This window comes from Cibotium barometz, chromosome 21 (assembly GCF_041138505.1).
Source record: "Cibotium barometz isolate CiBa-2024 chromosome 21, ASM4113850v1, whole genome shotgun sequence".
Classification (NCBI taxonomy): Eukaryota; Viridiplantae; Streptophyta; class Polypodiopsida; order Cyatheales; family Cibotiaceae; genus Cibotium; species Cibotium barometz.
This window is the reverse complement of record NC_141066.1, coordinates 48,724,880-48,739,209: the sequence shown is the minus strand read 5'-3', so window position 1 is coordinate 48,739,209 and position 14,330 is coordinate 48,724,880. Positions and strand designations below refer to the sequence as shown.

The window sequence follows — 14,330 nt, the reverse complement described above, 5'->3', positions numbered from 1 at the left end:
AAAGCTAGAATCCCCCATCACCATATAGATGCATGAAATTACTCAAGAATTCCCCAAACCCATAAGCCTTTGCATAGTGATAATAACTGGGCCTAGACTTGATTTTCATCCTAGGTTTTCTAGTTTTGCTTTTGGGTTTCAATAATTTCTTGATATAATCTTCATTAGATGATTCAGCATCCGAATGCATGACTACAAAGAGATATTCAACTCAATATGCATATTAGAATGTCATCTCAATGGATAATTACTATTAATTATATGATGATTAGTGGAGATGATTAATTCAAAGAGGAAAAAACTGCCTCCAAAAATAGAGTGAGCTTTGAGCAATTGAATGAAGCTCTTCCCAAATGAGAAACATAAAATGCTTTAAACCAAGTGAAAACCAAGGTATTGGCTCTAAGCTCAGCACTCAAACATGTCAAGATGTTGCTTCAATCTGTGTAAATCTGCTCTGCAACACAGCATGTACTGTCATTGATAAATTAGTTCAAACAGCAGCTACAGTGGACCATTGCTCATGAAAATCAACACGTGGGAGCTTCATAGCATCAATGTTATGCTCACAAGAGGAATTAGCAAACCATTCATCGTACGGCGCCAATTTGAGGAATTTCGCTGCGCAGAAGCGTGTTGTTGCAGAGCTGATTTCGCCGCGTGTACTTCGTGGGAGCTCAAATGGAGCTAGGAGTAGATTGCGCCGGCTGTTAGCTCTCTTTTGAATCAAAAAGCTTGAGATTTGATGGACTATAGAGCTCATATGAAGCAAAAGACCAGCAGGGGGTGCATTGAAGCTTTAATGGAAAGCTTGAAAAAATGAAAAACTAATCAATGTGGTTAATTACTATGCCTAGGGATAATCATGGCTCTGATACCATGTTGGGAAAAGCATAATGAGTGATAATGCAAGCTTAATGTGAGCATGGAGTGATGAAAGAGCTATGGTGGTTCAAGATAAGACATGGTGGTCACATGAACAAAAGTGTAATTAACTAGTACTTAATCAAAGATTAAGAGAGCATAATGACAGCACAATAAGGAGCATCACATAGCATATAAATTCGTGTTTTTCTCATTAGGAGGGCCACCATTTTATAGCCAAAGTGTACATGATTGAATGACATCATTGCTTACATCTCATCAAGAGCATCCAAGGCCATCTCCCCCCACATGGCTCCCTAGAATATAGCCTCCAGGGAATCTTTTGAAACTCGCCTACTTCAAGTGGGGTTTGACCCTTTCATTCACCTGGATTCTCTTCATATTACATGGTCCTTTTACATTTTATTGTATGCCTTAACCTTAGACCATGACATTGATCATATATTCCAACACTATGCTCCTTCCCGTGATTTCTTACAAGATCTTAAACGGCAGTTAGGTCACATTTTCATTGGCAACAATTCCACCATACCGATTCACAGTGAGGGCCGTTCCCGATGGCAGAGGGGGAAAGCATCCCTCTCGTGTTCTTTACGTCCCCGCACTTGGTTTTCATCTATTGTCAGTGCATGAGGTTTGCAAGACTGGCTTCCGGGTGGAGTTTGAGGAGCATTGTGTTGCTCTACGGGATAGAGAGACAGGCCAGGTTGTTTGGGAAGGCGGAGTGGAGAACGGTATAGACAAACTCTCAGCACTCTCCTCTCTTACAGGCTCTCAAATTGGTGACTTGTGGCACTTTCGGTTTGGCCACTTGAATGTGGATGCGCTGCGGCGAGCTTTCCGGGACCAGATGGTGGTTGGCTTGCCTAATGTTGGCAGCAGGCAAGGACGCTTTAGTTCTTGCATTCGTGGTAAGCAGCACAGGGAACCATTTTCGAAGCAGGCTTCCAGGCGGGCTTTGAAACCTTTGGAGTTGGTACATTGACTTCTGTGGACCTATGTAGATGCCATCGTTGGGAGGTTCTTTGTATTTCATGTTGCTTGTTGATGATTGCAGCAGATTCACTTGGGTTTATTTCCTTTCCGAAAAGGACCAAGCTTTTGCTTGGTTCAAGGAGTGGCATGTGATGGTGGAGAAAGAGTCTGGCTTGTAGATAAAGACTCTTCGGGTTGACAAAGGAGGAGATTTTTCTTCCAATGCATTTGTGCGGTTTTGTGCGGAACATGGCCTCAAGCGAGAGTTGGCCAATACAAGTTCGCCTTCAGAGAATGGAGTAGTTGAGCGTAAGAACAAGCTTGTAGTGGAGATGGCAAGGATGATGTTGGAGCATCGTGATCTTCCTCGTCCACTTTGGGGAGAGGTTGTGGCTACGGCTGTCCATATCCTCAACCATTCTCCGACAACTTCAGTACCGAACATGACTCCCTTTGAGGCGTATTTTGGCAGGAAACTAGATGTCTCCCATTTCCACGTGTTTGGGAGTGATGTATATGTTAACATTCCAAAGAAGCAGAGGGGGAAGCTTGACTCAAAGTCCCAGAAGCTTGTTTTTGTGGGATATAACTCTTTTCCAAAGGATACAGGTTGTATGATCCGGAGCGGAACAAGGTTGTCGTCAGCAGAGGTGTGGTTTTTGATAAGCATGTTCCAGCTTCCACTGTTAATGAGCCGCCACTTCTTGGAGACCCAGATGATTCTGATGATGATTCCCAGTCGATTGTTCCAGCTGGACAACCTCAGTCAGTTGAGGAGGTTGAGCCCACGGCTGGAGATGAGCCCCCACAGCTGCAAGAGGCTCCGCGTTCTGTTTGAGGTACCAAGTGGCTGTTAGACACCCTTCGGGAGTCGGGTGTTACGGAGCTTCCCTCCGAATGGATCATAGAGGATGGACCTCGAAGATTGCATAGAGTTCGTGACAAAAGTCATCAGCAGAGCTCTTATAGGTAAACTATGCTTTGATGTCTCGTATCATGTGGGACGAAGAGCCCACTTCCGTCAAGGAAGCCCTTGCACAGGATACTTGGAGGAAAGCCATGCAAGTGGAACTGGATGCCATAGAGAAGAATAAAACTTGGGAGTTGGTTCTGAGGTCGTCGAAACGGTTTGTCATTGGTGTAAAGTGGGCCTTTAAGACCAAGTATACGTCAGATGGGTCGGTGGACAAACACAAAGCCACACTTGTGGCCAAGGGTTAAGCAGGCTCCTAGGGCGTGGAATCAGAAGATTGATTCCTTCTTTTTACGGACTGGATTTCAAAGATCAGTGCAGATCCTAACTTGTATATATTTTGGGGACGTGGCATGGTCATGTTGATCATCCTTTATGTGGATGACCTCATTTTCACTGGCGGTCATGTGGAGACATTGCAATGACGAAGGCTGCCTTGTCAAAGGAGTTTGAGATGACCGATTTAGGTTTACTCCACTTCTTCTTGGGATTGGAGATCTGGCAGACCCAGGGGGGTTCTTTGTCTCTCAGTAGCGGTATGTCCATGAGTTGCTTGAGGCCTTTAGGCCTGAGGTATTCCGCAGCAATACATGCCACATCCACTGAGCAGAATGGAATCAAATCCTCATGGGATTCGACTAATGGTGGACCAGGGCTGTCGGTTAGCGTTGGAAGGAGGAAAGACCTGTCAGCTGCAGCAAACTCCTGAATTTTGTCCTGGACTTGGCCGACCAGCAGTCGGCTAGTCCATGAGGTTATTCAAAGCCTATAAAAGGGAGCTGAGCTCATCGTCTTTAGGCATTCAGTCCAGCCAAGGATTGGGTCATAGACCTAGGGTTAGATTAGGTATTTTACTACCTTTTCAAGGCAGCCATAGCAAGGCAGCATATGGCTGTAAGGTTGTACATCCTTTTTGTACCATATGAATATACTGAATACTAGTGTCACGGGCCGGTGATCTCGAGGCGTGTTCCGGGTCCGAGCTCCCGCACGGGACCAGAAAATCCAGGCTAAAACTGAAAACAGAATGTACTTGCTCAATGCTCCACACAAAGACCTATAGCTCGTGTCGAAGAGGACGACGAGCCGGTTGTTTTGAGTACTAGAACTTCGAAAACGAACACCGGATGAGAGAGATATGACCAAAAACGTAACAAGCTGCAGGAGAAACTGTATCAAGCCAATGAGGGCTTCCAACCCAAAAGATTATATTGATTCAATGCCGACAAGCGACGAAATTACAAATGGGGATCTTAAATGTGATGAGAGAGAAGACTTATGGGTATCCGAGGCACGGGATCCCTTGCCCACAAGCCGACTTGTATCTAAACGTAGGTAGGAGAGGTCGAGCTAGGCCACATTACTCCACCTCAAGGTGCTCTCATATAGATGCAAACTATTCGGGACACCCAAGCATACCTCAAGAGCGCCATGTGAGGCCGGATAGGAATCCCAAGCCTCACATACACCCCCCTTTTAGAGAGCTTGAAGTCCCTTTCAAGCCATTATTCTGGCACTAGATCGTCCCCAACGGGCTGGATGTTATAGAATTGCAGAACCAGTGGGCGTGCCAGTTAAAGCATTTTGTCTTCTGGCACCCATGTGCAATCCGTCATAGGACGGTGTTTCCACTTAACATAGAACTCCGGTGTGCCTCGCTTGAACCGCGATTTCAATATGAGTTTTGGTTCGAAAGGAGTAGCCATGGGGATAGCACCATCGCCAAGCATAGGCACATGGCGGCCAAAACGTGCATATGGGTAAAACCGCTTAAGTAGACTGATATGAAAGGCATTGTGTATATGCACATTCGCTGGGAGTTCTATCTTGTAAGTAATTCCATTGAAAGATTTAAGCACTCGGTACGGGCCATAGAAGTGGTGGTTGAATTTTGGTGTGAATTTTGCAGGCAATATTTTGGGCACTAACAAGTACCAAGTCACCCTCATGAAACTCATCATGATGCCGCTTTCGTATTGGCATGCTGCACATATCTGATCTTACTCTTTTTCAAATTCTGCCTTGCCACACGCATCCTCTTTTGCCAATGCTGTAAGAAATCCTTTGCATCTGCATCTTCGGCATGCACACTTCCTGTGGCTAGTGCTAAGGGCGTAATAACCTCCTTACCGGTAGCCAATTCAAAAGGTGTATACCCGGTAGCACTGTGCACTGAGTTGTTATAGTGAAATTCAAGAATTTTCAAATAATTTGCCATATCTTTTTGATCGGCGCGAACGTAGCTGCGAATATAATCCTCAATTCCCTGATTAATTCTTTCAGTCTGTCCATCTGTCTGTGGTGGGTGATATGTTGACGACATGCACAACTGAGGATCCATTAACTTGAACAATTCCCTCCACATGTTACTTGTGAATCGGCTCTCTGTCTGATACAATTGCTGTTGGTAACCCGTGATATTTAAAGACCTGACTGAAGTAGAGCTTTGCAGTTTGATACGCTATGAGAGGTGGTTTAGATGGAAAAAAGTGTGCATGTTTTGAGAAGTAATCCACCACCACAAAGATAGTGTTGTACCCATGGGACTCTGGGACATCCACAATGAAGTCCATGCTTACGATGTCCCATGGCCTGGACAGGACGGGTATGGTTTGCAATAAGCCTGCTGGCTTTACTCGCTGTGCCTTCACGAGTTGACAGGTTGGACAAGTGCGGACATATTCAACTACATCCTCTTGCATACGCGGCCAAAAGAAATGCCTTCAAAGTTGCTCGATAGAGCGTTTTTGATCCCCATGCCTGGCTAGTTTGCAATCGTGGGTTTCCCAAAGTAGCATGACTTTCAGATCGTGGTCATCGGGCACATACACTTTTTGGTGGGCATACAATAGTCCATCCTTGAAGTTGAACAAACCCACTGCTGACGTACCATTTTGCAAATCGGTGGCCATTCTAATGATTGCTGCATCCATTTTTTGAGCATCTCTGATTGTGTCCAAGAGTGCCTCATTTGCAACGTTGATTGCATTTAGTTGTGTCATGTGGCTTAAGGCATCTGGCATCAAGTTCTGTTTTCCTGGTTTGTGAATAATATCGATATCAAACTTTGCTATGAAGTCCTGTCATCTGCCTTGCTTCGGTGACAATTTGGGTTGCGTTTGAAAGTACTTTAAGTTATGTTATCTGTGAAAACCTTAGTGTGCTTATCTTGCACATAGTGACGCTACTTCGTGAGACAGTGAACCACCGCTTGCATTTCCTTTTCATGTGTGGTCCATCAGCATTCCACATCGCTAAATTTGCGTGACTTATACGCGACGGGGTGCCCGTCTTGTAATAATACTCCTCTGAGGGTCCCGTCCGATGCATCTATATGTATTTCAAACTCCTTGTTGAACTCTGGGAGCTTAAGCACTGGTGTGTAGCACATTGCCATTTTCATTTTCTCAAAGGCACTGCTTTCTATATCAGTCCCTCGGAAAGGTTTGATGTCTTTTGTTATGTCAATGAGTGGTGCAGCAATTTTACTGAAATCTTTGACAAACTTGCGGCGGTAAAATTGAGTGAATCCCACAAACTCGCGAACTTCCCGCACAGTTCCGGGTGCACTCCATTTCACCACTGCCTCTATCTTCTTGGGGTCCACCTGCACCCCTTTTTGGTCGACAACAAACCCCAAGAAGTCTACTTCTGTTACTGCAAACTCACACTTCTCGGGTTTGGCATGTAACTTATGTTGATGTAACAATTGTAACACTTTCTTAGATGCTCCTTGTGTTCCCTCAAAGTCTTGCTATATATGAGCAAGTCGTCAATGTATATGATTAGGAACTCATCTAAGTATTCCTTAAATATGTCGTTCATCATAGTGCAAAAGGTGGCTGGGGCATTAGTTAGCCCAAACGGCAACACCAACCATTCGTAGCTCCCATATCTTGTGCGAAATGCCATTTTCTCAATCTCATCTTTTGTGATCCTTATTTGATGGTATCCAGACCGTAAGTCGACGTGGACTACACCGACTCAGATTCAGATGATGATGATGATGTATCACATCTACATGTCTATGATGATGTATCTCATATATATACACATGATGATGTACCACACATACACACATACACACATACGCACACATGATGATACTGATATCCGTCCACATGATGATACACATGCACATGATGCTATTGCCACATATGTATATGATGATGTATGTGATAGTGGTGTGAGTTGGATCATGTGTGTGATGTATGTGATAGTGATGTGTGAGTTGGATCTCGAGGGGGCAGAGATGGTAGCGAGCACACCGAGCATTGATATTTCTACGCCTATCTTCCTATGGATCATGTGGATACATTAGTTGATCGTGGGAGAATTTTAGAGGATAGTGTCCATCATAGCACATGAGTTTAGTGATACTTTACATGTGACTTCTCGGGATACTTATGGCCATAGGCTTGAGTTCCTTCTGGTAGATAGGACAGGCTATTCTTCTAGGACTTTCACATGTGGGGACATTGAGTATTCAGTCACTACCACTACTCCTAGTTGTCATAGCCTACTTGGCAACATTTGTGTGGATGTAGTACACATTAGAGTAGTCAGGCATTGTGTATGAGAGTAGTGTGGACTTTATTGAGGTTAGGCCTCGTAGGAGAGGCACGGATCTAGAGAGTTTCTCATTTGACTTAGGTTTTTCCCTAGATCTAGTTATTAGAGAGATTGACCTAGTAGAGGGTATGTTGCATAGTTAGGATCATGTTTATACACATATAGATGCAATGGATCATGCTGTCGATTGTTCGAGTGGCACTACATGGGATGAGGGTATTGGTTCACATTTGATCTTGCATGATGCCGACCTCGAGTCGTGTTCATTTGGTCTCCATGGGTGTTGACATGATCCTATGTTCTTTGGAGCTAGGACATTTCTCTTTGGGTGCATTCTATGCCACTTGAGATGTATGGTGGATGATTATGTGGTTCAACATTCAGATGCACTTATGACACATCATCTACACAATGGTTCTTTTGTGTTGGGACCGTTTGACATTTCGAACAGGATTTTCGAGCTCACTTTATGGATCTCTTCAGTGCTAGATTCACACTCTGATTGTTGTGAAGATGGGCTTGATAGCTTTCCCTCGTATTCGAGCTTTCCTTTCGACCGGGAGATACTTCTACATCGGCTTCAGAGGTTCGAGATGTGTACCATGACGCGGCTAGCTTCTTTGTCGACGGTGGTTCCTTATCTCCTCTATTTGATCCAGATCGCCACGGAGTCATTGTCTTGGAGTTTGCACGCTTCGGATTTCCTTCTAAGCGGAGACATATCTAACTTCATCATCGACATTGGACCTCTACACTTTCCGTTTGACCCAGGCGGATGTAGAGCCGTTGTCTTGGATTTCACATGGCTTGGACTTCCATACGATCCAGGCGATTGCATCATTAGCTTTATCGTCGACAGGAGTCCCTTATCCTTTCCATTTGACCTTGGGGCTCATACGATTCATGTGGTCTTCCACTACAGTGACATTGTGTTTTGGATGTGATTTTTGGCTTTTGTATATAGCCTTTGTATGCGTCTTTTGTGTACGACCACCCTTTGATTTCGAGGATGAAATCATTGTAGGAGGGGATGGTTTGTAATGAAGCAATTATATATGCACATGCACATGTATGGGTTTGGACCTAGGCACATGGACCTTGGGTCCCTTGAGCATAGATTTGGGGCATGCGCATATTGCTAGCTAGTGTGAAATGGCCAGGCACTATATAAGTGACCTTGGTCTAGGCTATTGTACCTTTTGATCTTTTGACATCTTTTGACATATCATATACATTTACCTTCTTGGAGCTTATGCCCAAGCTTTCATGGAGACCTTCTCCCATGTCATAGACTCCTTGTAAATGATGTCTACACGTCTCTAAACTCCATGTAAACGAGTCTCCCTCCCTCCCTTTCTTCCATTGGCCTACTCCATTCTGGCCTTCTTGAGTAGCCTCCTTTCTTGCACTTCCTTATATAGACCTCTGGCAAATAAATTTGGCGAATAACTAGTAACCTTATTATTGACTATAACTATAACCTCCCCTTATAAGCCCTAACTCAAGTGGGGTTGTCTCCTAATCGTGGTTTAACCTGACCCTGGTTAACCTGTGGTTGTAACATACATGCACCAATGGTTCACAGATGTCTATTGGGTGCAATATGAACATGTTTGGTAACCTTTTGATGATGTTTTATGACCTGAAAATGGATGTCCGACTTAAAAATGACTTGCCATGAGTTTCCTATATAAAGGCGGGTCAAGGGTAGGTGGAGAGCCAAGACCAAGGGCTTGAGAACTAGGACCAAGGGCAATGGCAGCCAAGGCATCTGGATCACCAAGAAAGCTGTGAATTCAAAAAGACACCTTTTGGTATTCATTAGTACATAGGCATGCATGAGTAGGTTCTAACTTCAGATCCAAGAACCATTGTATATATGGTCATCTTTTGCAATTTTAAGTCTTTTGTTGTTAGCACTCATGTGACTCCTTCCTCCTCTTCCTTTTTCTACTCTCTTATTTCTCCCCATTTTTAAAATTTTGCCTCTGTTTTCGTCTCACTTCTTTTCCTCTTTGCCTCTCTTCTATCTCCCTTTTCTTTTTTCTCCTTGTTTTTCCCTCCACATTTTTCCTCTTCACCTCTCCCGTGTCTCTCTCTTCTTCTTTCTTCTCTTCCTCTTTGCTTCTCTTTCTTCCTCTTTGCCTCTCTTCTATCTCCCTTTTCTTTTTTCTCCTTGTTTTTCCCTCCACATTTTTCCTCTTCACCTCTCCCGTGTCTCTCTCTTCTTCTTTCTTCTCTTCCTCTTTGCTTCTCTTTCTTCCTCTTCTCTCTTCTCTCCTCTTTCTTCTAACTTCTAAATCCTCTCACCTTTCCAGCCTCCCAGTTTCTACCAAGTACACTGTGTATTGCTGTTGAATTTCATCCCAAATTTCAAGGCTTACTATATTGTTTGAAGTTTCTTAGTAAGTTACCTGTGTTCGTTAACTGTTATACTCTCTGAAAGCTTTTTTTTCTGATCAATGGTTTTTCATAATAATGTATTTGGAAATTTCAAGGTTCTTTCCCCCAAGAGAGGAAACCTTTCAAGTTTCTACAAAACCTCAAAAACCCGGAAAACCTTGTGACGTTACTATGAATGTCTCTCACAGCATGCATACATGGTGAAATGGTAATATGATGCCTCATGGCATCTTATGAAGCCTAAGACAGTTGGTGACTCCCATGCAGAAAAAATTGTTTCTCAGTGTATCCAAACAACCTGGTCGCAGCTTCTTGTGAGCTCTGAAGTTGTGGGCCTTAGAAAATTAATTTGGATTTTATCGACCGCTTTTATCAATGTAGATTGTTGTAGTGATGTATAAAGTGGATCACATAGAGAATTATGCATGCCTTGGTGGGTTTTAACTATGTAGCCTTTTTTGGGGGGTTTTTCAGTGATTGGGAGGATTCTGATGATGAACATGAAGACTTGTTTGCCGCCTGCACTTGCGTCATTCAATAATCCTTTGCTTTAGTCAAACTCCTTTGACAAATGCGGCCTCTCTGAATGCTAACTGTAAAAATATCTATGATCACCTCTAGGAGAGTGGTGATGCACCTGTAAGATCATCATCCCCTGTTTCAATTTGTCTCGCAAGGGACAAATGCATCGACGTTTTGTTGCGGATGTACCTTTGGCTTTGGCTCTGATGCCACTATTCTCACAATATAGAGGTTTTGTTGCTAGTGTACCTTTGACTTTGATGTCACTACCAACAAAAATTGTGAGTTGGGTTTCGTGATACAAATCTCTTACAAGTTATGGGGGAGGAAACCATGCTTATCCCCATATTTTTTTAATTTTCTTGTATGTTCATATTACTTTTTTAAAAGTAAATTTTCAATCAGGTGTTTTTTTTTTAAATTTTAAAGAAGTGGAATTATCTCTGGTGGAACCATGAATCTCATTTATTTTAATTAAAGGGAATTATCTCTGGTGGAATCATGAATCAGGCTCTTATTATTCATGCATTTTAACTAAGGCTCTCGATGTTTCTTGTCCTCATGGTTACCACAAAGTAAAGGTGGATTTCACCGAGCTAGAGCGGTTTGGATATGTGTAATCAGCCAGCATTTATAACTTTTCATGTACATCATTTATAGGCTACAACAAAAAAAAGTGTTAATGCTTTGAAGTTACACGTTTGATGTGAGGTGACCAGCTGGTAAAGCAGTGACATGCTTTGAAGTAACCGTGTTAATGAGGATGGGCAAGTTATTTAATGGTAAGAGGGGCATGATAGAGGTCATGATCAGAGCACGTTGGTTGGTAGTTTAAGAGGGAGGCATTATTAATGTGAGTGCATTCCTGTGTTGCCTTAGGAGCAAGGTTGCTTTTTGACAGGGTAATGCCTGTTTTCGAGTATTTTGGCTGTAAAATACAGGCACTTATTTTTATGGATTGTCAAAAAATAAGGTAAATTGTGAAAAACGGGTATTATTTCTACTAAACCTGTCATTTTAAAGGGTGACTTGGCCCGTCAAAAATTATCCTTGCTTGGGAGTGGGAAATGTGCATTGAGTATCAAGATGCTTTGAAGATATTAGGAAGAAGCTTGGGTAGTCTATGCACAGATCTCTCTCTCTCTCTCTCTCTCTCTATATATATATATATATGTGTGTGTGTGTGTGTATAGGCACCACACACACACACACACACACTATATGAGATACATGGGGACATTTAATTGTCTCTTCCAATTTTTAGTAGAGATGTTTGGGCTTGTACTTGATGAAGCTTCGTCATCAGGAGATGAGATGACACTTAGTGAGGCATGATCTCTTGAACACACCTTAGGCCTCCCATTACAGGATTTTTGACTTTTTTTGGGCCTCGCCAAGTACGATGACCACCACCCAAGCTTGCTCAGACTAAAAAGGACATATGTTACACTTTGGCATAAAGCACCCATGGAGTCACTAGAGAGGGAGCATCCTCTTTAGAGAGCAAGATGTCCCCATCTCGATAGATGTAGACCCTCCTTAGATGCTTTAGAGATGTACTATCATAGGAGGTTGCGTTGTGCACCATTCAAGAGTAGCATGACGATGTGCACCATTCAGTAGGATGACATTCGTTGAACTTTGACTCTCTTCATTGTATGCATGACATTCGTTGGACTTTGACTCTCTTCATTGTATGCATAGGTTTACGTAGTACTTGGGCCCGTTCTCTTTGATGGTTGTCTTTTAGGCATTGTATTCTCTCACTGTCTCTCTCTTTGTCTCTCTCTTAGAGACACACACATACAATCTGACACTAGTATAAATGTTGCATTTCTAGTGGTATAGAAGATGACCTTTAGGATTTTGGTGTTTCCTTTATGTTCTATTTTAGACTATAGATTTATCATAAGACCTTCATGGCCTTCATTTATGTGATGGGTCTCATAGGCCATTTTGGCCTTCCATAGACGTTAATAGAACTCTCTTTTTCTTTGTGTAAGTTGGTACAATGAGGAGAACAAAGCCACCCACTTACACATGGCATGACAAATCATTGTGTGGCGAGCCCGATGGATATCGTAGAGTCTTACCCATTTTAAGAAGATGAATGCACAAGGATGACTTTTGGTGAGTTTTTTGAGCGCAAATAGTGGTGATGCATGGCTAGAGCACAAATAGTAGTGATGCATGGTTAGAGCTAAATGAAAAGAGACTACTGGTCCCCATCACCAATCCTACTACGTGGCACACGAATGCACATAAGATGTATGGTATATTAAATCAAGCTCCTTTTGATGCATCATTTCTTAGCAATATAACATTTGTTTTAGCTATGTTCTAAAAGTTATGTTTTTGTCATATAGTATCATTTATTGCAACATCCAATCTATCTAGCTAGGAGCTAGCTCTAGTTTTTCCACACTACTCAATGCCTTTACATCCACCAAACTCTTCACCGTGTCCAATTTCCACTAAGGCCTTACAAAAACTATGTACCGATTAGGCTATAGAGCACGAGGACTTACAAGTCGAGCACTTTGCTTAGGATACCTTATTCTACATTGGATCGTATTTTCTTAGTCAGAGCTATCACTGAGGAGGCTAGGTTGCAAAAGTAGTGAGTCTGGTGCTGCTTTGTGGACTTTGTAAAGCCTTTGATATTGTTTCAATGGCATGCCTTTTCATGACTCCATGAATTTGGCTTTATTGCTCTAGAGATGATATGCATTATATGAGTAATTTATAGGGAGAACTAGAGAATCAAGATGCATGTTTTACAAGATCACTAGAATGATCGTAGTGAAACATGGATTTCCTCTCTATCCAACCCTCTTTGGCCTATACATAGATGAGATATTAGTTTCATTTAAAGGCTTGAAGGTGCAAGTTTGACAAGATCACTAGTATGATTATAGTGATCGTACTGAAACACGGATGTCCTCTCCTCTTTGACCTATAGATAAATGAGGTATCTAATTTCTTTTAAAGGCTTGAAGGCGCAAGTGTCTCACTAGTTGACACATTGTCTAAGGCACTTATAGGTACTATAATTTGTGCAAGGCCAATTAATATCTCAAATCATGTGGCATCCAAGTAGCACGTCACATATACAGGGGATTATGTAGAGATTATCACTTTGTATGTGTATCTAGGGGCTACTTTCATTATCATGGTCTTTACAAGGCGCCTTATAGATCCAAGCTCAGCTTGCAAGATGACATGCCACTCTAGTCGGATGATTAGAGACTTCTCTAATTACATATCTCCAATGAGCATGCATGCAGTCATAGATGACGAGGAGACACATTGACCTCTATTGACCGCATGCACATAGCGTGCATGCGGTCGTAGATGACGAGGAGACACATTGACCTCGAGATGATGAGTCTATTTCTCTTTTTTTGATAATTATTTGCACCTAACATGATAGGGTATAAGTAGACATTCCCCCTCTTTGTTAGAACCTTGGTTTTCCATTAAAATGTGCACAATTGGATAACCCCTGAGTGACACATACTGTGTGTGTAGAGGGTATGATGTCTTAGAGACATGATAAAAGGTAAAGAATAGGTTCCACATTTGGTTGGTATCCTAAGATGATGAGATGAATGACAATGTGAAGTCTCTCTATAGATGCATTGCCACATTTTCCATACCCAAGATAATGAATTGGATGACAATGCGAAGTCTCTCTATAGATGCATTGCCACATTTTCCATACCCTTTAACACCCCATGCAATATTGAGGCATAAAATAAATATTCATGCAATATGACATTTAGTTATTCTATATTCATAAGACATGGATTTGGAGATACTATTATGTACAATGAGCTTGTTAAAACCACTTTTTTTTGTAATGCATGTTTTGTACCAAATTCAAGGTTTTATTTTGATAGTAAGATTATGTAGAAATTTGTATCTATAAGAGGCCATTCTTATCATGCCAATGTAAAAAAAGCCAAAAAATGATGTACATGGCCTGGATTGAAAATTG

The 14,330-nt window shown here is 42.3% G+C and overlaps 1 protein-coding gene across 5 annotated transcripts in view; it reads left to right on the top strand.

Annotated features, from left to right (window-relative positions):
• Positions 1-10,751, top strand: part of LOC147627291 (uncharacterized) — a 33,483-nt gene extending 22,732 nt beyond the window's left edge. For 4 of the 5 annotated variants that reach the window (XM_086815921.1, XM_086815924.1, XM_086815923.1 and 1 more), the window contains one exon: positions 10,283-10,751. In XM_086815921.1, coding sequence (XP_086672047.1) covers positions 10,283-10,349 — 67 coding nt within the window. In that variant the 3' untranslated portion in view covers positions 10,350-10,751. Of the gene's footprint in view, positions 1-10,075; positions 10,185-10,282 lie in introns of those variants that run through there. The other variant, XM_086815922.1, reaches the window with a different exon arrangement.
• Positions 10,752-14,330: the final 3,579 nt, after the last annotated feature.